The sequence below is a fragment of the Haliotis rufescens genome, unplaced genomic scaffold (genome assembly GCF_023055435.1).
Source record: "Haliotis rufescens isolate VD_foot unplaced genomic scaffold, xgHalRufe1.0.p SCAF_5, whole genome shotgun sequence".
Lineage (NCBI taxonomy): Eukaryota > Metazoa > Mollusca > Gastropoda > Lepetellida > Haliotidae > Haliotis > Haliotis rufescens.
Genome location: NW_025964223.1, coordinates 5,192,906 through 5,216,877, shown reverse-complemented (window position 1 = coordinate 5,216,877; position 23,972 = coordinate 5,192,906). Strand labels below are relative to the sequence as shown.

At 39.1% G+C, this 23,972-nt stretch overlaps 1 protein-coding gene across 3 annotated transcripts in view; it reads right to left on the bottom strand.

The window, feature by feature from the left end:
• Positions 1-220: 220 nt before the first annotated feature.
• Positions 221-23,972, bottom strand: part of LOC124133590 (beta-1,4-N-acetylgalactosaminyltransferase bre-4-like) — a 35,347-nt gene continuing 11,595 nt past the window's right edge. For all 3 annotated transcript variants that reach the window (XM_048384071.1, XM_048384073.1, XM_048384072.1), the window contains exons 2-8: positions 21,973-22,396; positions 19,909-20,141; positions 16,109-16,296; positions 12,064-12,186; positions 8,980-9,075; positions 5,275-5,413; positions 221-4,540 (exon numbers count right to left, since the gene is read on the bottom strand). In XM_048384071.1, the coding sequence (XP_048240028.1) occupies positions 4,505-4,540; positions 5,275-5,413; positions 8,980-9,075; positions 12,064-12,186; positions 16,109-16,296; positions 19,909-20,141; positions 21,973-22,300 (1,143 nt within the window). In that variant the 5' untranslated portion in view covers positions 22,301-22,396 and the 3' untranslated portion in view covers positions 221-4,504. The remainder of the gene's footprint in view (positions 4,541-5,274; positions 5,414-8,979; positions 9,076-12,063; positions 12,187-16,108; positions 16,297-19,908; positions 20,142-21,972; positions 22,397-23,972) is intronic.

Below are 23,972 nucleotides of genomic sequence, written 5' to 3'. Positions count from 1 at the left end.
CTTGAAAGACTGGAGACCCTACTCCATTCCCTAAGATCCAGGACATGTGATTGGATATTCTGATTGCAGAAGGTTCAAAAGGCATGTTTACTTGTAAATATATACGTCTACCAATTGAAACACCGACACTGGCGGTGTTGTAAACCATCACTAATATAGCATGTCCTATCGACCTTGACCTTAGACACCAGGAGTGAGAAACGAAACGTGAAACGTGATATACATACAAGTTGTTTATTGATAAATGATATGTAAATGACATAATATACATGTATTGTTTGATAGGCATTTCTTACAGGTTGGCAGATGACAAAGTAGACACAATTTATGAATAAGGGTATCAGGACATCCTGTAACAGTATTAGGATCTATACCAAAACGTGGCAACAATACTACATTAAAGAAGTTGTTATCCATATATTGTGTCTACTTCGAACATAAATATAGTTTTTTTTTACAAAATTAATATTAATTACACTTTCAGCAAAATACCAAAAAGTGTGATTAACGGCATGTCACACTGTCCCAGTACAGACCATATTGATTAAACTGTCCATACATCTCATGCATTTGGCTTACATGGGGAAACTGGGGATTATAGGAAAGCTTCAATTGGTTGTACATCACAACAAAATTACCATATTCCTGACAAAGCAAGAGCAGGGAAAACTTCAAATCGACTTCACACATTGCACCTGTTTGTGGGATCGAATCCAACTATCCTTCTATCACTACCATTCCTCACTTCTCTTCTGATGAACATGAACAGGAAACTTGAAAATGGCGGTACCTAAATGACTGCTTGACAAAAATGGCCCTATAGTATATTCCTAGACTAATCTAGTCTCTGAAATGAACATATCATACAGAAAAAAAACTTGTTAAATTATCTTAATAGGGGAAAAAATCCCAAGTGATGCTAATCCTACATTTTTACCACTGTGGTGAACCTACTTGCACCTCTATGGTGCTGACAAACCAAGGGTTGTAATCTTGCAAATATCTGACACTCAGTGCATCCTGGTGCAGCTAAGGGATGCAACTCTGCACAGTGAAACACTTGTGCCACTGATTTTGATACAGGGTAAGTCAGTAACGGAAAGTGTGAAATGTGAAGGTTCACAGCATGCCTGGTTCAGCACAGACATGGCTGTACCCATTGGGTTTGAGATTCTTAATTAAATACCTTAGAGGTATGACATGAAACTGAGTGAATACAATGTCACTGATTTGTCTAGGATCACAAGCTAAATGCCCTTGTCAGGCAAAGTGGGAAACAATAATGTTACATTGTTCAAAATTGTCATTTATCAAAGTTCTTATTTTCCTAATTGCAGAGGTATTTTAACATTACATTCATTACAATAATGCACAAATAAGCCTCTTGCATTTTATTCATCCTGTTATCAGTGAAATACAGGTCACATTGACCAAGCCATCCCAATAGTTATATACATGTATTAACATGTTTTAGAATTTTTAAATTCCAACTTATTAATTTTTACTGACATTTGCTGCACACCGATATGTGCAGATCTAGATAAATCCCTGGACAGACATGATACGAGGGTATATGTGAACATATACGATATGAGGGTATATCTGAACACTTTGAGCCTGGCATATCTAGGTTGTTGTCATCCTTACCCCAGGTCAATCACTACAGACTTTTGCTGAATGGCTGTGTGCTGGATGTGGGTGGCTCCCACCATGTGACACACTTATTATGGGGCGAGGGAATTTAAGCATGGGTGAGGGTGTGGAAGATGAATCCTGCTCTGGAAGATGAACACACCACCAGCTCCATAAATGGAATCATTGGTAAAATCATGGTGAATATTATGCCACCTAATTTAAAAGATCCATCAAAGAACACTTTTGTGGCATACATCAATCTGGTCTTTTCCTCTGTCAGACAATGCTCCAGTTCACATCAGCATGTTGCAGTGGCTGCAGTACGGGACTGTGGATACAAGATTCTACCGTATCCAGTTAGTCACTCCTAATGACTGCCACCTATTTTCAAATTTGAAGAAAAACCCATAAGCAGGGTATGAGAAACAAGAATATGTTGCTGTTGTAGGGCTGGTTGACAGATCAGGATTTGATCATCTACAAAACAGGGATAACTGACCTGGATAAGTGGTGGAACTACGAGGGGACTATGTTGAAAAATAAATAAAGCTTCAGATAATATTTCGGTTCTATTTACAAGGCTCAAAGCTGTTTGATACCCCCTCGTACATGCCACCTCCTTACGTACGACACACTTTGGCACATCAACTCAACCCTTCCTTTACGGATGGACAAGCATATAAATGTCAATGAAACTATAAATACATGTAAATGTTTTCTGGTCAAGTGTACCATGTACTCAGCATTCACTCCACCAGTAAACCCCCTCCCTGTATATACTGTGACTGACATGTTTGATGTTACACTCCATCAGTAAACCCCCTCCCTGTATATACTCTGACTGACATGTTTGACGTCACACTCCATCAGTAAACCCCCTCCCTGTATATACTGTGACTGACATGTTTGACGTTAGACTCCATCAGTAAACCCCCTCCCTGTATATACTCTGACTGACATGTTTGACGTTACACTCCATCAGTAAACCCCCTCCCTGTATATACTCTGACTGACATGTTTGACGTCACACTCCATCAGTAAACCCCCTCTCTGTATATACTGTGACTGACATGTTTGATGTCACACTCCATCAGTAAACCCCCTCCCTGTATATACTGTGACTGACATGTTTGACGTTACACTCCATCAGTAAACCCCCTCCCTGTATATACTCTGACTGACATGTTTGATGTTACACTCCATCAGTAAACCCCCTCCCAGTATATACTGTGACTGACATGTTTGACGTTACACTCCATCAGTAAACCCCCTCCCTGTATATACTGTGACTGACATGTTTGACGTTACACTCCATCAGTAAACCCCCTCCCTGTATATACTCTGACTGACATGTTTGATGTTACACTCCATCAGTAAACCCCCTCCCTGTATATTCTGTGACTGACTTGTTTGACGTTACACTCCATCAGTAAACCCCCTCCCAGTATATACTGTGACTGACTTGTTTGACGTTACACTCCATCAGTAAACCCCCTCTCGGTATATACTGTGACTGACTTGTTTGACGTCACACTCCATCAGTAAACCCCCTTCCTGTATATACTGTGACTGACATGTTTGACGTCACACTCCATCAGTAAGCCCCCTCCCTGTATATACTGTGACTGACATGTTTGATGTTTCACCCACACACATTGTAATCAAGAAAACAGTCCGAGACACACCTGCACCAAGCTGGTAATGTTATTTTGGTCAAGCTTCCTAAAACTGAAATTAGAGTAATATAATTATTTCTATAAATCTTTGAAGAGGAGGTTTGTCCCATCGATTTTTCAAACGATTTTCAACTACTCTCAATACAATTGCAGCACTTTTGAAGTACTGTCAAACACGGCTGTGTCGAAGTTGAAGGACCTACGTAAATACTTCAAGTTACCCCGAGTCTCAACACAACCAAAAGTTATTAATAAGGAGGGAATAAACAGAGATGAAGTTTTTACTTGGAGTGAGTGAGTATGGTTTTAAGCTACTTTTAGCAATATTCCAACAATATCCCAGAAATGGGCTTCACACATTGTACCCATGTCGGGAATCGAGCCGGGTCTTCGGGATGACGAGCGAATGCTTTAACCACTAGGCTACCAGACTGCCCCTTTTACTTCGACACAACAAAGTTCGACACAACAGTGTTTGACTGTACTATTAATACAATACCAGCACTTTTCTTGAGAAATGGAAAATTCAGTATTTTTCAATGAACAGAGATAAATTGAAGCAGTTGGCTGAGAACAGTAGTTAAGTCATATCAACGCATGTAAGATTGTGATAGAGGAAAGGCCAAATTGATGAAGTTGTTTACCACTTTAGGGAACCCCACAAGCACGGTAATGGTGCTGACAAACCAAGTAACACAATCAGAGTAAATCTAGGACTTGAACCTAGGAACTGAGTTAGGAAAGTAGTACAGTGTGTCGAGAGAGAGGATGTTGATATTTTGGATCCCTCCCTTTTAAAAATGCTTGATCTGCCCTTGTAAAGGTCCTGTGATTAGAGGAATTATCAAATGTTACAGTACAGTACACATTACCTTTTCTTTTCTTTACAGGACCCTCATATTCTTGTAAGACCCTTGAAATTAACTAGTGGTGCCCTACGACCCCCAATTTTGTAGGTCAAGGTTATCCCTGGTATTATAACCCTAATCTGCTTCATGTACAACCCAGGACTATCAACTACAACACGTACATACACTCACATACTCCTGATGGCAGACTAGTAAATAATGAACACAATGACTTCAGCAATAACACAATGTGGTCACCCAGGACAGGTCTGTACAGATTATCACAGTCTAGACGCAGGGCAGCAGCAGCAGCAGCAGCAGCAACAGCAACAGCAGCAGCAGGTGCTAGCTCTTCATGTTCTTCTTGTCTGGGCCGGTGTCCTAAAATGCAACAGAAATACAAATAAAAGGAATGCATGCAGTGCAAAGCTATGTTACATTTGTTGTCTTAGGCATAATAGAAGGTATTAAAAGAATTCGTTCTCAGGCAATGACTTTTGAAAATATATGAAGGCGGGCAGTGATTTCCTTTTTTTGGTTGTTCAAAGTAGTATGTAACCAAATAAACAGTTGAGTACAATCAACCTGGGAAAGGGCCTTCCAACACAAATGTATTCCTTGATGAGAAAAACAATGGAATACAGAATGCCAGAGAGATACAACTTTATATACACTCACCTAGACGAAACAAAGTGATGACAAGCCATTTACAAGTCTAACAACCACTTAATTCAAACTCATCTTAAATACTTAAAAATTGACTTCTATATTAACTTGTATTTATAGAGGTACCGGTGTGGGCATTGTGTAAATATGGGTAATTAAAAATATATTGAAGTTCATTCTTATAAATAAATATGTCAACAAACATAACTTCAAAGACAGCTTATTTAATCATTAACACAAAAAATAAAGACAACGATGCAATTCAGTGACATCGTTCAGTGCAATAAGCAACTGAAGCCTGCCCACCTTATTATCAACCAATCAGGAAACATCAGACCGCTGGTGGGCATAGCCTTATGTTTTTCCAGTTTAACACAAAATATTGTTTGAATAGCCAATCAAATACCGTGGAATGACTTACATTTTACATATTGTGAAATGAGACATACCTGCATGACTTCTTTCTCATTGATATCCACAAGTATCCAGGTATAGAGTTTCCGGAGTTCAATCCTCAGTACGGCATACTTCAGGCTGTTGAGGCCGTCAGTCTTGTAGCGACTCTCACTGCCTTTTAATAACTTGTGACTGAAGCAGAGTGGAAACCATATCAGTTTAAGATAAAAATTAACACCAAATATTCCTTAAAATATTACATTTACAAGACAAGTACTGTACATCTATATTCAACATATGTCCAGCTTAAATGTAAATACGATCAGATGTTTAGCCATTTATTTGGAGAGAAATTTGTAGGTAGAATAATCATTGTGTCTAGAATTGTCAACCATGCCACACACTTCACTTTGAGGTATTATTCAAATGCGTAATAGCAAGTAATTGAATTTGTAACCTTGGTTACGAGACCTCATATACTGAATAAACACTCCCTCTCATGGTATATCTTCTATCTCACTAAAATCTTATATATTAATCTGATTTTACATATCTCACCATTAAGATAAAGGAATCAGATCTGCTGCTTTGAAAGCATTGCTTACTCGTGCCAGGCACTTAGAAACTCCATGCTGATTGGCTGAATAGAAAGTTCCTGTGACCTGACCCCGAACTAAACGTTTGCCTGATCTTGATTGGGAGAGATATTGAATAGGAGGAAGAAATGTGACTTTAATGTGATGTGTACATCTGTAGTCTTGATGACATAACACGTTGACTCATTGCTTTACTATGAGGGTGTCATAAAACTAAAATACCGTATTTGACTTAATAAGTGCCCAGGGCACTCTCAAAAATAGAAATAGGGGGCTCTTATTAGAATATTATTTAGGAGGAAAAAACAGAATTGAAAGATAACTGTTTATATACGACAGATATATTTTTCCTGAATTTAATTGCCCATAATTAAAGGTGTATATAACACACGTGTGCGTATTATACACAAATAAATAAGTCTTGTGTACATTGATCAATCGGGAGGGGTGCTAATTGGGATTGTTCACTTGCCAACATATTAGCAAATATCGCCGTGGGCGCTTATTAGAGCCGGGCACTTATTACTTCGAATACAGTAATTGTATTTTTCACTGCTTTAATTGTGACAGTATTTTTACAAACCATCATTATTATAACAGATATGCATCAAATGCACTTATCAAAGTCCTTAATATCCTGTTATAGTCAACCAAATTTAACTAAAACCACTGTGTGAAATGATGAAAAAAAAACTGCGAAAAAGTTCTCTTTCTGATGCTTTAATTTCCTTAATGCCAGCAATACCGCTGTATAATTAATTTCCCTTTTCATATATTTTATGATTTAGGAGACAGGTTTAGGAATATTGTATAGTGCTCTTAAACATATTAGACAAAATCTACTGCAACTAACCAGTCCGTGCCAAAACCTTTGGCGTCCATGGGTCTGAACTTGGCTCTTAGCATCAATTTCAATAGATTCTACTGTTATCATATGGCATTTACTGGCTGATTTTATGAGACCGAACAGAATTTTACCAGATTCAAGCTTCGGCCTTGTGGCTACAGTTGCAGGCTGACAAAGCAGTATACCATCATGGTTACATCTCTACTTGGGTGAATGAAGGGGGTGCAACAGTTCAGGACAGGGGACAAGGTACATATGCTGCAGTGGACTGTTTGTTTGTTGTTTAACGCCGCACTCAGCAATATTCCAACTATATGACGGCGGTCTGTAAATAATCAGGTCTTGACCAGACAATCCAGTGATTAATATCATGAGCATCAATCTACGCAATTGGGATCGATGACATGCATCAACCAAGTCAGCGAGCCTGACCACCCGGTCCCGTTAGTCGCCTCTTACGGCAAGCATGGTCACGCTGCAGTGGACTGAAGTGCCTAGGGGCTGATAATATCAGACCAGTTGTTCTCCTGTTCTTTTCCTGACTTGAGGGCCGCCTCCGTGGTCTTGTGGTAGATCGTCCGCCCGGAGAGCGGAAGGTCCGGGGTTCGATCCCCGGCCGCGTCATACCAAAAGACGTTAAAAGATGGTACTTGTTGTTACCCTGTCTGGCGCTCGACATTAAGGGGCTAAAACAAGGACTGGTCGGCTCGGAGTCAGTATACTGTGTCTGAGTGGGGTATTCATGTTAAACTGCGGCATGGTATCTCAGTGAGCTAGCACTATAAATCGGCATCAGTCCGGACTAGTACAAGCAGCCACACAAACACACACACGTACATGCACGTCGCTATATAAGTGCAATAATCTTGGACGCGACGTAAAACCCAATTTCACCTCACTCCTGACTTGAGCACATGTTAAGGGTATTTCATGTTAAAAAAACCCTAATATTCCATCTTCTGCAATATCTCAATTCTACCATTATCAGTCTACATCTTCTCACTGTTTTCCTCAACTAATCTAGGCGTAAGGGAGACAACTCTTCACACCCTACTACAAGTGTATTGATTCTCACGGAAATGCACTACAGATGTTTAACCTGTGAATGTGTACCCATAAAATGTTGCAAACATATCTCGGAACAATACAGCAGAATATGCACTGATGATATTTCTCCAAATGTCTTTGATTTTCTTCAACTAATTTTCATCGTACAATAAAACCACAGTTAACAATCTTGAATCTACTACTGGAATCAACACAGTAATGTTTAAGGACTAAATACAGAGAGATTTTGCAACATTTTTAGATATTTTTCCTTGTATAGTTTTGGTAACAAAAACCTGTTGCCACTGAGATAGTGAAAGAATGTGGATTCCTCCTATCCAGCACCCTGTTCCACAAAGCATTCGTAGTGTTAAGATGATCGTTAACTCCCATACTTTAACATAGGCTTATGGCAGTCGTAGCGCTACAATCGCTATGTTGAACAGTCCCTGGTCAGCAATATTCCAGCTATATCATGACACCCTGTAAATAGTGAAGCCAGGGGCAGACAAACCAGTGACAACATGTGTGATATCCCACACCAAGGTATGATAACCTGATCCCCATGTAATGTTGAACATACCAATCACCGAGAAAAAAACAACGCAAGATAAACATATTTTTATTGCATACCGTATTCAACGTGATAAGCGCCCCGCTCTAATAAGCACCCACGGCGACATTTGCTAAGATATTGGCTAGTGAACAATTCCAATTAGCACCCCTTCAGATTGATCAAAGTACACAAGACTTATTTATTTGCGTATAATACGCACTGGTGTGTTATATGCACCCTTAATTATGGGCATTTAATTCTGGAAAAATATATCTGTCGTACATAAACCTTTCAGGCTGTCAGCATAAACCACGAAATTTATCTTTCAACTTTCACTAAAATAACATTCTAATAAGAGAAATTCTAATTTTGAGAGCGCCCTGGGCGCTTATTATGTATATATACGGTATATAAGGTTTGTGCACGCACTTTTGATGTGCTTTATACCATGTCACTTTATACACAGAGTATAGGATTTGGGGTTGATTTCGAGGGCGTTGACAGAGGGTCGTCTTATACGTGGGGTCGCCTTATACACAGCGATATATGGTAACTCTCCCCACAGACTCGAACCAGGGCATAGGGTTTGTTTAAGATTATAATGGCTGTGAGACAAAATGATGCCATCTGATTCTATGAGACACCTCAATTGACAATGTCCAGTTCTATGAGACATTACAATGGATAATATGTTATTCTGATATACACATACCGTTGTGGGTTGGGCTCATCTTTAGCATGTGATAACATCTTGTATCTAGCTACCTCTGAGGAATATCTCATGATATTAAAGTTTTCACTGTGTATCCTGAAACATACAAAAAACAACAACATTGATTTAACAAGTCATGAAAGCCATCTTAAAGAGGCCCTGGCTCTGACAACTTCAGTTCATTCGTGACCAACTCGTGTAATAGCGAATAGCGACTAGTGCCCTTCTCATGGCAATTTTTACAACCGGCTCCGTCTAAGCACAAACGGGCATAGCTAAAAGAATTGCCAACTCGTTACATAATGATTCACGTATATTTCCCCATATATTATATGTATTTCAGATGCAATTTAAAGCACATCGGGACATGCAGTATTATACAGTATGATTACATATATAACCTTATCTTTAGTATATTTTTAGACGCATGACATACATGACATATGTAAAATCAGCAATTACGTTTGTCAGGGGTAAGTATTATTATTATTATTATGATCAGTAGAGTTGCAGCTGACTGAACATTCAACACATGCTGTTCCTATGACACCCTACCAACCTTAAAGTCGTTACACACAGCTGCACTTCCTATGTACACTTAACTACATGACAAAACTTGCTTTCATAGAAAATGTTTATGATCAATAATTATGCATACATATTGATATTGTGTAGTAGAGGGACGATACACCGATGCAATTGCAATATTATCCATCCTTATACAAGTATCAATCACATACGCACACTAAAGTAAAAAGTTTCATTTTTAACCTTAAATGTTTTATGTAATAAATGTAACACCAAACACTAATTACAAGTGAAAATGAGTAGTGAAAAGGTACATATTGGGGACACCAGAAATGGGCTTAACACATTGTACCCATGTGGAGAATCAAACCCGGGTCTTCGGCATTACTAGCAAACGCTTTAACCAGTAGGCTACACCACCGCCCCCCAACAAGCGTAGAGCCAGTATATGATGGGATCACTGTTATATGGACAAGCATGTATTTCATAGCTATTGCTCTAAGGTCAATTCTACTCCACCTCAAATACAGTATGTCTGTGACAGTCTTGAACGTCCAACATACAGACAAGTTCAAGCTGATTCAGTTACAAATACCATCACAACTTTGGCAAAGCCTCACCAGAAACTCCTGGCTGGAGACAAAATTATTTTGGAAAATGTAATTTAGGTAGTTTTTATCATGTACAATCACAAAGAAATAAAAAATAATTTATATCAAGTAGAAAGGCAATGCACAGTTCAAATGTCTTGTACATATACACCCTGCTAAACATACGTCATTACTATGTGTATTACAGTGTAACCATATACTGTATAATTGTCAGGAGATCACCTAGCAAGTGGTTCACTGTAGTCAAATCTTTACATCTGTCTCAATAAAATATGATTCAACCTAATTAAGAGTGCCTACAGCGGTCTTCTTCCACCATTGGAGGAGAACCAACATCAACTGATGGGCCTCCTCATCCGACAAGCCCGTGCCTGTAGGTTTAGTGTTCTGCTTATTGATTGCGCCCACAGACAAGGGATCCCTGGCGTGTCGTAGACTGTAAAACTATACTCCTAGTACCATCCATATATCACAAAGTGACTCCGTATATACAGTAATGGAGATAAATGTCTTGAGACTGGATACTAATTGACTTGCATGGATCCAGAAGTTGCAGCCTTGAGTACTGAATAATATTGACAATGTCCCATACTGGAACGTACAATATAGACATTTGGCCACACTCAACGTTTTAGACTTTTTTCTTTTTTTTTAATTTGTGTATTTTTCTAGAGCACTTACACGATTTTGCATGACAATATATCCAAAGAAATAAAGCATGACAACTTGACCAAAGCTTATTAAGTAATCTCTATTACAATTAATGACTGAAGTATACTTTGTTAATTAATAAAATTCAGTGAGTTCTTTCTGTATAAATTGGAATGTTGGTTGATTGTTATTATTTCTAAAGTTGAAAAGATTCGTTTTGACAAAGTAATGTTAAAAGTTAAAGCATTGTTTTATTTTGATAAATAACCGAAAAGTATCGTGTTTCAGAGACTTTCTTGAAACGGAAGTGAACACAAAAATAAGTATTGTGACTTCTCAAGTGCTGTCTGCTGGGCTAAGAGAATTTTGTGTATTTAGGAAATTTCAGCAAACATTTTCTTCGTCAAATAAAGAAAATCTGTATTTGCCAAATTAATTGTTTGCATTTTTGCAACTAATAAATCACATTAGTTTCTGTATAAATAACAGTGACATAAAAAGATGCAGAATCTGTTTCCATCTATGAAGGCTCATCAGCACAATTCAACCTAACAATTTTAAAGGAATTTGTAAACAGCAAATAAGAGTTTAGAGGACTTGGGCCATGGAACATATTGAGCTGTTGATAAATATAATGTTAATATGAGAACAAAAAATTATTAGTTTTAGAACATATTTTAGCTCTAATCCATAAAAAAGCATACTCATGTAAATCATATTAATGTTTGTTTGTTTGCTCTTTAACACCACACTCAACCATATTCCAGTTACATGATGGTGGTCTGTAAATAATCTGGTCTGGACCAGACAATCCAGTGATTGACATCATGAGCATCATTCCACACAATTGGGATATCATGACATGCATCAACCAAGTCAGCGAGCCTGAGGACCCGTTCCTGTTAGTCGCCTCTTACAACAAGCGTCATTGCTTTTACAACAAGCATCGGTTGCTGAAGACCTATTCTAACCCAGAGGGGCGGTCGGGAAGCCTAGTGGTTAAAGCGTTCGCTCGTCACGCCGAAGACCCGGGTTCGATTCCCGACATGGGTACAATGTGTGAAGCCGATTTCTGGTGTCCCCCGCCGTGATATTGCTGGAATATTGCTAAAAGTGGCGTAAAACCATACTCACTCACTCACTCACTCTAACCCAGACCTTCACAGGTTTATACATTATTAATGAGTTGCCCTGACATGCACACCAAGTTCCAGATTAACCAAAGAAAATGATAGGAAACTGAAAATCACACCAGAAATCCTTCATTGTACCATGTGTGCTGTGTGAGTATTACCTGTTGAACATGTCATCATCTTCACCGCCCCATCCAAAATACTTGTTGGAGAAGCCGTTCACCTGTATAAACTGTTCTTGTGTCAAGGCACTGACGCCCCCAAATATCTGTGTGTAGGGCAGCCTGGAAGAGTAAACAACCAACCTTCAACAAAAAACATTGAAATGTTTCTCACTTGACCAATATGACCTACGTGAAATGGGGTTGAAGGTTAATACTTAAATATAAGAAACGTGTGGCTGCTTGTACTAGTCTGGATTTATGCCGGTTTTAGTGCTAGCAAACTGAGTTACCAAGCCACAGTTTAACATGGATACTGAACCCAAGACCTATGATACTGACTCTCAGTCCTTCTTTATCATCTCAACGCGGAGCACTAGGTAGGGTAAACAGTAAATGGGCCGAGTGGGCTATCCTTCCCCAGGATGTGATTTGCATACTCATCTCTTCCATGGGCAGGAGATGTCAGGCCACTATCGATTCCAACAAGGGACATATTTATTGTAGCTGATCTTCACCTTGGACTTTTCCTCTGTACCGATAACTGAGATGACTACAATCACCAAGTGTTCTCTCCACAACATTTTGGCTCAATACCTTGTACGTTGTACGTAAATATGCATTATCCTACCTCACACAAATCTGGCTTTATGTTTCTTTTTTTGAAGAGTATATTTCTCACAGAGACATTTGATGACTCACTTTCTGAAAAGTCCCATTTTCAGACTTATAACAGTTTATGTAATAATTGCAGGCTTTAGATATAATGTATGATTAGTTGAAAGTAGACATGTGTTCTGAAATACTTTGAAATAATGTTTTTACTACATTATGAACTAACAGGTGAAAAATACAATATTTTCTTACAGTCCGCACACATGGCAACTATTATGGAAGTAAGTTGACGTCGAACGTCTTTCTTTCAGACGTCACAGCACAATTGTTTCCTAGCACTCATAAGGCCCCTTTTCTCCTGATGGGTTACATACATTGCAAGCTTATTACTGATGATTGTGAGTGGCAGCTAATTGAAGTGTACATAAAATGTCAAGTGACATGTTTTTCTATATTTCAAATGGAAACAGTTTCCAAATGGCTGCTTGTGCCTGTATAGGAGTGAGACAAAGGCAAATCAACATCTTCTATGATGTGACTCATGACTTATCGACGAAGGCAAATCAACATCTTCTATGATGTGACTCATGACTTATCGACGAAGGCAAATCAACATCTTCTATGATGTGACTCATGACTTATCTACTAGTCCAGTGTGGACAGGATACCTTTTGGAAAACAGATTTTTCGGCCTGTTTCCAGCACTGTTATCTAGATTCAAGAACAGAGCATGTGCCTCATTCAAGAGTGAGTGAGTTGGGTTTCCAGTTATATCACGGTGTGTCAGCGTAATGTGGGAGGAAAGCCCAAAGTGATGCAGGTCTCAGACGTTTACCATTTCGTTGAAACCCATGAGCACGTGTATGGTGCTGACAAACCTAGAAACATAATCGGGGTCAACTTGGATTCGAACCCACAATCATAGATTTCTGGCTGGCCAAAGGGACACAACGAATCGCGGCGCCTTAGACGACTGGGCCATCTGTGCCCCCCTCATTCAAGACATTCTCATGTAACAAATTCTGAAAATTTGTCAGTGCAGAGACTTATGTAATAGGTCCTGTTAAATATTGCTGTCACACATTTGACCCATTGTATTGCTTTTATGATTGTAAACCTCATCTTCTGTATTTCAATATATTTTGTTATTTATTTATTGTGTGGATATCTACTGATTTCACAAATTAGTTCTGTACATACTGATTTCTGCATTAACAACTAGGGAATAAACTCGTAACAATATGTGTTGGAATACATTTACCAAGTACTCCTATTATAATACTTACACAACTACTCATATGTCTTATGTGTTATTAAAGTAATTACAGTGGTTAACTTTCTAAAGTCAGACCATAGAGCTATTCAACATGCTACCTACTATTACAATATTCATGACAGTATGAGGTAATCTAGAGCTCTTGGTGTAGAATACCTCCTGGGTGCAACATTTTATATATCATATCCATATTTTGATATCTTTTTAGAGACATTTGGGACAATATATCACAATGTATCCCACTATTTCCATGAATTGTTGCAATAAACATGACCAAGTTCTTTGTCAATGCACCCAGGAATTGGTGGGCACTTATTCTACCTCCTGATCCCCACAGACCAGACAGGATCAAGGAGTCCCGTCCACCATTACACAAGCCGCCTGCCTGTCTGTTGGTGTGCCCTACACTTTTGGTACTTATACGTCATCCCCCAGACATAAAGGAATTGGTCATGGTGACTATTCTCAGTTACAAAGATCATAAAAAAACTTTCCATTTAAGAATTCCTTTTCCATATGAACTTCTATTCGGTAAACTTTCTCAAGCATGGAATGGATGTCAGGGTCCATTATTTTAAACGTTGGTTATTTGCATAGTGCATCAAAAACTTTCCATTTAAGATTTCCATTTCATATGACTTTTCAAGTGGTAAACGTGAAATGGATGTTGGTGTCCATTATTTTAAAGGTAGGTTACCATAGCGATCCTCGCAGTAAACAGTGATGTCATCTGCGGTGGTCAAGTGATGACAACCATAATCTCACATACCACTCATATACCAACTGACACGCTATTCCAGCTGACCAGAGGTTTGCCACAACAACATCATGAATATAGAACCAAGGTAACTGATCATATTATCCTCCCAATCTTAATCCCCTTGTGCAACAAACATTGGTCCCATGGAATCAATACTACTTTGAAAGTCATCCGTTTTGCACTAATTAGATAAGCATGCACTACCAGGACACAATCTTATTTAAATCAATCCCAAATTTTCTGAAAGTGGGAGGGTGTTCTGGGACAAATTCAATATCAAGTATTTTACTGACATGCTTTATGCAGTTTGAATGGTATCTGGAAGTAAAATGGTGAATAATTCATTACTGTAATGGTTTTGTTGGCCCTGTGATCACACCACAAAGCAGGTCATCCAATAATCTTCATGAATACACATGAACATATCTCCCATCTCCTGATCAGGCAATGCATACATCTTAGAGTCAGCTACTGTATCCATAATAATACTCCTTGTCACACAATTACAAGTTTGTAAAAAAAACAACCTTATTGAACCACAAAAATGCATTGATTCAATGCAGACTGCCTTCCCATTCCATAGTTTGTTCACATATTTTTAATTATGCAAAAACTTATAATATAATTTTCTTAACTGTTGCAGACACATCCATTTAGACTTTGATTTAAGATGGTCATAACAAAGTGTACCACAACATACTGCTGGTGGACGAAGATCAGACCATGGTGGTCCTGTTGAAGGGTTGTCACACACTGGTATAACCATGACAGCCATACATCTCCCATCTTCCAGAGGCAAGGGTGTTAACTGACTGTAAATGTCCAGTTTCCACCCTTGCCGAACTATGCTAGAATTTCCAGGCTCGATCGTAGCGCTACCAGTGGCTATAATGAGTAATGTCCCTCCAACTGACCAATCAGATTATATCTCTCATATCACTTGCATTTGCTTCAAACAAAATGGTGGTGCCCAGTCAAGACAATCTGATCGATAATCAAGATCTATTTTGTAATTAAACAGAAACATGAAAAAATTTGCAAAACATCTGTTGACGCCTAGTTGGCTAACACATGCATTGCAAATCCTGCAGTCAACCGAAATCTGCATGTTGAAGTCCATGTTGTTTACAAACCGGATGTCTAGTTTGGAACAAGAATTTGATTGGACTATTCATAGACTCGGTAGTCCAGCCAAAATGTAACTCGGGAATTAAAGCCTTGTTCGGCAAGGGTGGCAACTGGACTTTTGCAGTCAGTTAACACCCTTGCCTCAGGAAGATGTCCATCACCACTAAAAGATTCTTGGGCCATGCATTTAAGTTGTTTAGGTGTACAGATTTTGTTTCCAGATTAGTCTGAGTCCAAGATTTGACAGATTCCACTGAAGATCTTACTTGTACTTGAGCTTGTCGATGGCAACGGACATGTGTCTGGGCATCTCCGGGCAGGTGTAGAGGTTCCGGTCATCCTCCGGGATCAGATCCACGTCGTGGAAGATGAAGCAGGTGTAGTTGTGCTGCTTAATGGCCTCAGCGTACCCGATGTTGAACAGCATGGCTCTGTTGAACTTCACATCCGATACCTGCACAGAAAAATTTCAGGTTTTTTTCATAATAAGTTTCTAGTGTCATATTTGAACAATTGAATGAGTCATGTGACACTATAACTAGTATCATTTGTATACTCCCCAGGGAGCTGAGAATGCACACTGTTCTATTAACTGGCATACTATTGTTTAAAAAGTCAGTCCCATTATAATACTTAATAGGACACTCAGCTTTGGGATTCATCGAAATGCACATGCCCACACTTTGCAGAGATGTACACTTGACCTCTAAATACTGGTAACACAGCATGATGAGTTCTCTCTGAGGGTTAGGTAGGGCTGGGACGGGTCACTCGGGTACTTGGGTCGGGTGGGTCCTGAGTAGGACCTTGGTACCCACATGACTCCCCGGACCCGTGGTCAGTCACGTGACATACTGTTTAATGACATTAACAATAAAACTCAATGGTTACACTACAAGTATAGCTAATGTTCACATTTCTTTCTCACTATGCAAGTGTAGCAGGGCGTGGAGTCATCCCACAGGTGACATCCCCACCTTGTCAGCTTGCTGACGGGGTTAACCTCTTTGGTCATGTGGACAAGGCGTCCGACCTCGGATCAGAAGGTCCGTGGTTCGAATCCCATCACGGGACTCGGAAATTTTATGGCCCCCAATGTGGGGCTGAGCACGTTCATATTGAATTTGAGCAAAATAAACGTGCCTTCTGTTGATGGGGGAGTATGTAGCAGGGCATGGAGTCATCCCACAGATGACATCCTTACCTTATCAGCTTGCTGACGGGGTTAACCTCTTTGGTCTTGTGGACAAGACCTCGGCGTCCGACCTCGGATCAGAATGTCACGGGACTCAGAAATTTTATGGCCGCTAGACAGGCATTCGTTCTGACTTTTATATGTTTGAGTAAGGACAAAGCGTCTATCAACTGCAAAGTATACATGACCAGATTGTTTTATACATGTATCTAAATAGTTTTTGCAAGGGCTGCGGTAAAACAATTCCCATTCGGACATTTTGTACCCAACTCTTGAGACCTATAGCGGGTATCTGGGTAGGGCCGGGTAATAGGATGTCGGGTACCAAGGTAGTAAATTTGGACTCGTCCCAGCCCTAGTGGTAAGTGCACTAGATTTAGTCCTCCAGTACCCGTAACTGAAATAACATTCTATCATACAAAGAACCATCTTCTCTGAGAGTTGGTTATAAAACAACCTCATCCCATTAACAAACTATCTTCAAACCCCCTGGAATAACAAGACTTATTCAGTTAACAGGATATGGTTATTATATTGATTATTCTAATAACATACCAACTGCTGGGCAGGAGTACAGTCCTTTCCAGCTACCATGCCCCGCTCTAATAAGCACCCAAAGCGATATTGGCTAATATATTGGCTAGTGAACAATCCCAATTAGCACCCCTTCCGATTGATCAATGTACACAAGACTTATTTATGCACCCTTAATTATGGGCAATTAAATTCTGGAAAAGTACATGGGTCGTATATATAAACATTCCAGGCTGTCAGCATAAACCAAAATTTATCTTTCAACCAAAGTAATATTCTAATAAGAGCCCCCTATTTCTAATTTTGAGAGCACCCTGGGCGCTTATTACGTCGAATACGGTATCTGTGTCGTGGTATATTGCCCACAGGGGCCCAGATATCGGATGCTATATTTCAGTAAGTCCCACTGAGAAGTATCATTGCCTGGCTAATGTATGCCTATTGATCCACTGATATGATTGCTTGCAAAACTGCCTAAGTGGCTTGATGGCATGACGGGATTCTGATTGTAGAAGATGACTGTCCATTGTAGATGAAGTCACAGACATTTTGACTGAATGTCATAAGAACAATGGCTTGCCTTAGTTCATGTATGTTACCCATTTTGTACTAATTGTTCTCATGAACGCAGACTAGTGTTAACACAAAAATTAACACAAGCACATGTCACAACTACCTGTCCTTCACCAAGGAACTGCCCCAATAAATAAAGTCCCACAGATAATAGGGATGCAACGATACACCTAGGTCACGATACGATACATATCTTGATACTTACATCACGATTTCATACGTATCTCGATACGCTACGATACTCATAGTGACAAGAGAAGACAAGAGATAAATGAATTAAACTTAATTTATTAGAATGAAAAATTAAATGAAAGTGAATGACTGTTCTTGAGTCATAAAATATATACTGTAATGAGTATTTTAACTTAATGAATCATCTGCCCTTTCCATGTAATGGCTAGCAAACACAAAAGTAACAGTCCTACATGGACTAGATAAGCACCAGTAACTTGCCATTTTCACAGTAAGACCCCGGTGGTTTCTCTAGCAAAGGACGAGCAGCTGCTTTTTCCGACATGTTTGAGTTAGAGACTGCTCAGCCAATCAGAAAGCTTGAACTGCTACTGATATACAAAGCTAGCATAGCCGCTGTATTTTTGAAGACGTACGTGTTGTGTAGTGAAAATTATATTGTCCCTAGGTTTTTATGACTTGGTCCTAATTTGAAATTCATTTAAAACACATTAAACACATGATAAAAGTTTATTAAAATGGTATCGTGAAAAATCAAGATACAGCACCTCACAAATCGCGCGCTGTATAGTACGGAGTGAATTGCGATGCATCGGTGTCCCGGAATATTGTTTCAGCCCTACCACATAATCCTCAACTTATACACAAGGAGACAAATTTGTTGTCAAAGATCAAGCGGCAGAGATCTCAGCAGACTTTGATTAAACATTGACAAAACTTAAGTTTTATTTTATAGTTACTTGCCTATTAAATACCCCTTCAACACAGCTGCATTTTCCGTAAACAGAATAATACCTTTTTAATTTCTGAATGCCCATGTTTATTTTGTGAATCCTTTTGTGCATTAAGTTCGTACAAATATTCAACATTTTGTATTAGGGTGAAAGTGCATCTGTCACAGGCTTCATATAATAACTATTGCCAGAAGATTATATACTTGTTGTTGGAAGATATTCTTTTTATGTGTTCCATTCACCACGCCATGACAATTTTTGCATTAAAATACAAGGAATTTTTAACCCAGGAGTCAACATACACTGGTTCCACGGCTGTCACATCATAATACTTTATCTGATCACTACATGAGCATTCATCAAAGGTCATTTCCCTTAACCCGTAGACCCTTTTGGGTAATATGGTGAGATATTTTCACTTTGAGAGATAGGTGAGGCAACCTGTACCATATACTGGAATAATGTTCATTAGTACAAACAACCATAGACTCTAGGTGGGTTATACATGTATTGACAAACTTAGCTTCATGACAAAGACGCTATACAAAGTAGACACAATTTATGGATAACTACTCTTTATTTACTGTAAAGGCAACATTTTCTTATAGATCCTTATACCATTGTCAATCTATACCGAAACCTTGCCTTTTCAGTAAAAAAAGAAGTTGTTATCAATAAATTGTGTCTACATTATCATCCGACAACTTCTTAGTGATGCCTATCATACAATTCAAAGACGCTAGAGTCAAGAGACTGCCTCAGCAGGAAGCGATGGATGACCTTGGTCAACTTCAAATTACAGAATGTACAGTGTGTTATACTTAGAATTTATACTTACTGGTTCCACGACAAAGATGCCATAGTCGAGTTCCTGTCTCTGCAGGAAGTGATGGATGTTGGTCATGAAGATCTTGAGGTGGGACGGCCTGTCCCGGAATGGGATGATGATGGCGACATGGTGCCGAGACGTGCAAGTGTCAGGCCACCACCGACCTCCAGCCTTCACAGCAGAATTCATGGCCTCAATATTTCTATTGCTGTACACATTCTTGTCAACTTTCACTGGACCCTCTGAAGAAGAAGATAAACAGTAAAATTCCTCACATAAAAGAAATTACTGGCGTATTCATAAACATAGATGCATAGACTCTTATTTGAACCTAAACATAATCCCATAGTCGACTTTGTATAAATAATTGTTGCTATTTCAAATTGAACAAATGTCAATGTATGATGATGGAAAATTCATGCCTAAGCATATACATGATATATAATCAATGAATACACATCGCATTGAACTGAACATTGTTTTTAGCAGAGATTTCTTAGGAATATGTAAAGGGTTTTGTCACTTTTCTACAATGGTCCTCAAAGCTAAAGTACTATAACATCTCTTCATATGGCATATCATCACCTACAACATGTTTTTTACTTGGCCAATTAGGTGAGGTGAGGTGAAATGGGGTTTAACGTTTGTGTGTGTGCCTGCAATACAAAATGTAAGAAATGTTATGTTTGGGATTACACTTTCAGATTGTTGTACTTATTTGGGTTGAGTCACATCCGGGATTTGAACCCACACTGCCATTTAGAAAGTGGTCAAAAGTAACAAATGTTATATTTGTCAGAGGGGTACACAAAGTACGTGATCTAGACTACCAGTTGAAGCCTCAGTGGCTGATTGGGTTAGATCGCTGACTTTGTGTGCTGGCAATTAGGTGCCTCACTCTAAGAATGTGGGTTTGAATTCCCAGGTGTGATTCAACCACAATAAGTACTAGAATCTGTACTTAATAAGAAAGTGTTATCCTAAACATAGCATTTGTTACATTTGACCACTTTCTAAACGGCATTGTGGGATCTTAGACAGCAATACAGTTGGTGATTCCTGGAGGAACGTTCAACAGACTGCACCACAGTGTGATTCAAGGAAAAATGTTTCAGCTAACACATGATGTGCACATGTCTTCCTGTACCCTACCATTCCTACAATGTCTGTCACATGCTGCCACTATATCAAAGGTTAAATCAATTGCTCTAATAGAGTTGTGGCCAGTCTTACTTGGGGCTTTTATGGGTCATAATACTGACCAAATGTGGGAACGCCCAGTATTTCCTTTCTGTATGGAAATACAGAACTTCTACAATATGATCTCGGGATTTGTATCTGCCCACCATTAACAAAACATTCTTTTTGTGATATACTACATATTTATTGTGCCAAGAATTTAACTTTGTGTTCCCTTCACTCTTTTTACTTTTCATATTTCATAAATTATGAAATGTGAATTTGACATTATGTTTGTCCAAAAAAGTAATTCTGACACAGACAATAATCAAGGTTGAAACGAATAATTATTGCCTCCATTACTGTGATAGATATACATGATATATAATGTAAACTTTCAAAAGATTAATTCAGCCATGTGTATTATACACACAAAATACACTAATGACACTCAAGTACAGGACTTTTGAACCCTGCACTCATTATCAAGCCTGACCAGGTTAGGAGTGCACAAAGTTGGCCCTAAAATATGGCATTTCGAACCCTGCGCACACTATGGGGCAGGACAAAGTAAGGCCCTACATCAGACTAGAGAGCAAGAGTGATTGAGTGGGTGGGATGAGTGAGTGGGTGAGTGAGTGAGTGAGTGAGTGAGTGAGTGAGTGAGTGAGTGAGTGAGAAGTGAGTGAGTGAGTGAGTGAGTGGCGGGGGACACCAGAAATGGGCTTCACACATTGTACCCATGTCCGGAATCGAACCTGGGTCTTCGACGTGACGAGCGAAGTTTTAACCACTAGGCTACCCGACCGCCGCCTAGAGGGCAAGAAAGTCAGCACTAAGATACAGGAATTTTGAACTGCACTTACTATGGGGCACAAGAATGTAAGGACTTACCTAGGTTAGAGGGGATGAGGGGACACAGAGGCAGCCTGGGCTTATCATCTGAAGAATCTCTGTTAGGTCTTCCTGTCAACAAATGCCGAAGACTGTTTCCAGAAATATTAGTCTTCTGTTTCATCAGGAAGCCTCTCAAATACATTGACATCCCTGATGTAGAATTGAAGTGGATCATGAAATTGAAGGCAAACTCAAACACCAAAAGACATGCCAGGACTGATGCCACGATCATGAATCTACTGACGAAGAAGGAGCGTATGTAGGGCAGTGTAGCTCTAATTACTGCCATTGGTGAGATTCTCATCCTCTTGTTTGTGGGGAGCATTATGCAAGGCAGTGGTGCAGATTACTGGATGGACTGTTTCCGCCTCTTCATGTTTACAGATCTATATCAGGTCTGTGAGAGTTGTTCACCTCCTGTCTGAAAACAAAAAAGAACAACATCACAATATGTCTCATGATCAATGAAAACATAGACCTGTATAAACGGTCATCGAGATTTATTGTCTTGATTTACCAGTAATGGCAATTGATTTGTTAATCAATCTAAATTTGTTCCATGTCATACGTTGCTCCAGTATGAACAAGTTCAAGATAGACTTCATGAAGCATCAAAAGACCCATATTGAACATCGCTTCAAGCATTCAGCCAACAGTGAGTGAATGTAGTTTTACAACACTTTTGGGGCGGTTGGGTAGCCTAGTGGTTAAAGCGTTCGCTCGTCACGCCGAAGGCCCGGGTTCGATTCCCGACATGGGTACAATGTGTGAAGCCCATTTCTGGTGTCCCCAGCCGTGATATTGCTGGATTATTGCTAAAAGCGGCATAAAACCATACTCACTCATTCACTACAACACTTTAAGCACTATTCCAGCACTATCACAACGGGGAATACTGGAAATGGGCTTCACACATTGTATCTATGTAAGGAATCAAACCCGGTCCTTCAGCGTGACGACCGAAACGCTACCCCACCACTCTTCTCGGCTGGTCTCATACCGTATTCAACGTAATAAGCGCCCAGGGCGCTCTCAAAAATAGAAATAGGGGGCGCTTATTGGAATATTATTTTGATTTGAAAGATTGTAAATTTCGTGGTTCATTCTAACAGCCTGAAATGTTTACATACGACAGATATATTTTTCAAGTATTAAATTGCCCATAATTAAGGGTGGTATAACACATGAGTGCGTATTAAACACGAATAAATAATTCTTGTGTACATTGATCAATCGGAAGGGGTGCTGATTGGGATTGTTCACTAGCCAATATAATAGCAAAAGAGCGGGGCGCTTATTACGTCGAATACGGTAAATGAATTTCTAAGTCCTTGAAATGTTATGTGCACACCATTCAAACAAATGTGGATACAGAACATTGAAGTAAAAGACAAAGACCAGCTATCTAAAAATTGTATTTGCTCCAATAACCAGGATTAACTATCAGTGAACAACAAGGCTGACCAAGAACTTTCCTATGGAAAGATACAGAGAGAGAATATTTTCAATGTATAATCTTTCAGATTCTGATTAATGATTGCTCATTAATCAATCCCTTTTTTAAACTACAACTTCAAAGCCATATTTTTCTGTGTAGCACAGTGCTATACGTAAACTCATTCAGTCTCATAATCATGATAAGAGCCTCTCCCTGAAACTCTGTGGACAGATTACTGGTACACTTATATTTCATTTCACAAGTGACAGCCAGTAGTTCTCACCAGGCAATGCTATTATACGCAATTAGCCCTCTTCCAGTAATGGTATGGATTTGGGTAGGAGAGATGAATACTTCCTTAATTGCTTGGGACTGGCTTGAGCATTAACATGATAAAGCTCTCATTCATACACTGTGCGTCATGAAATCATTTCTACATTTGTCATATTTATCCTAAACTGCTTATGAATTAGAACAATAAACGATCATAACACCTACAAAGCTAAAAGAAAGAAAAAAATATTTTCCTTTCTTTTATAAATGATAATGACGATAATGG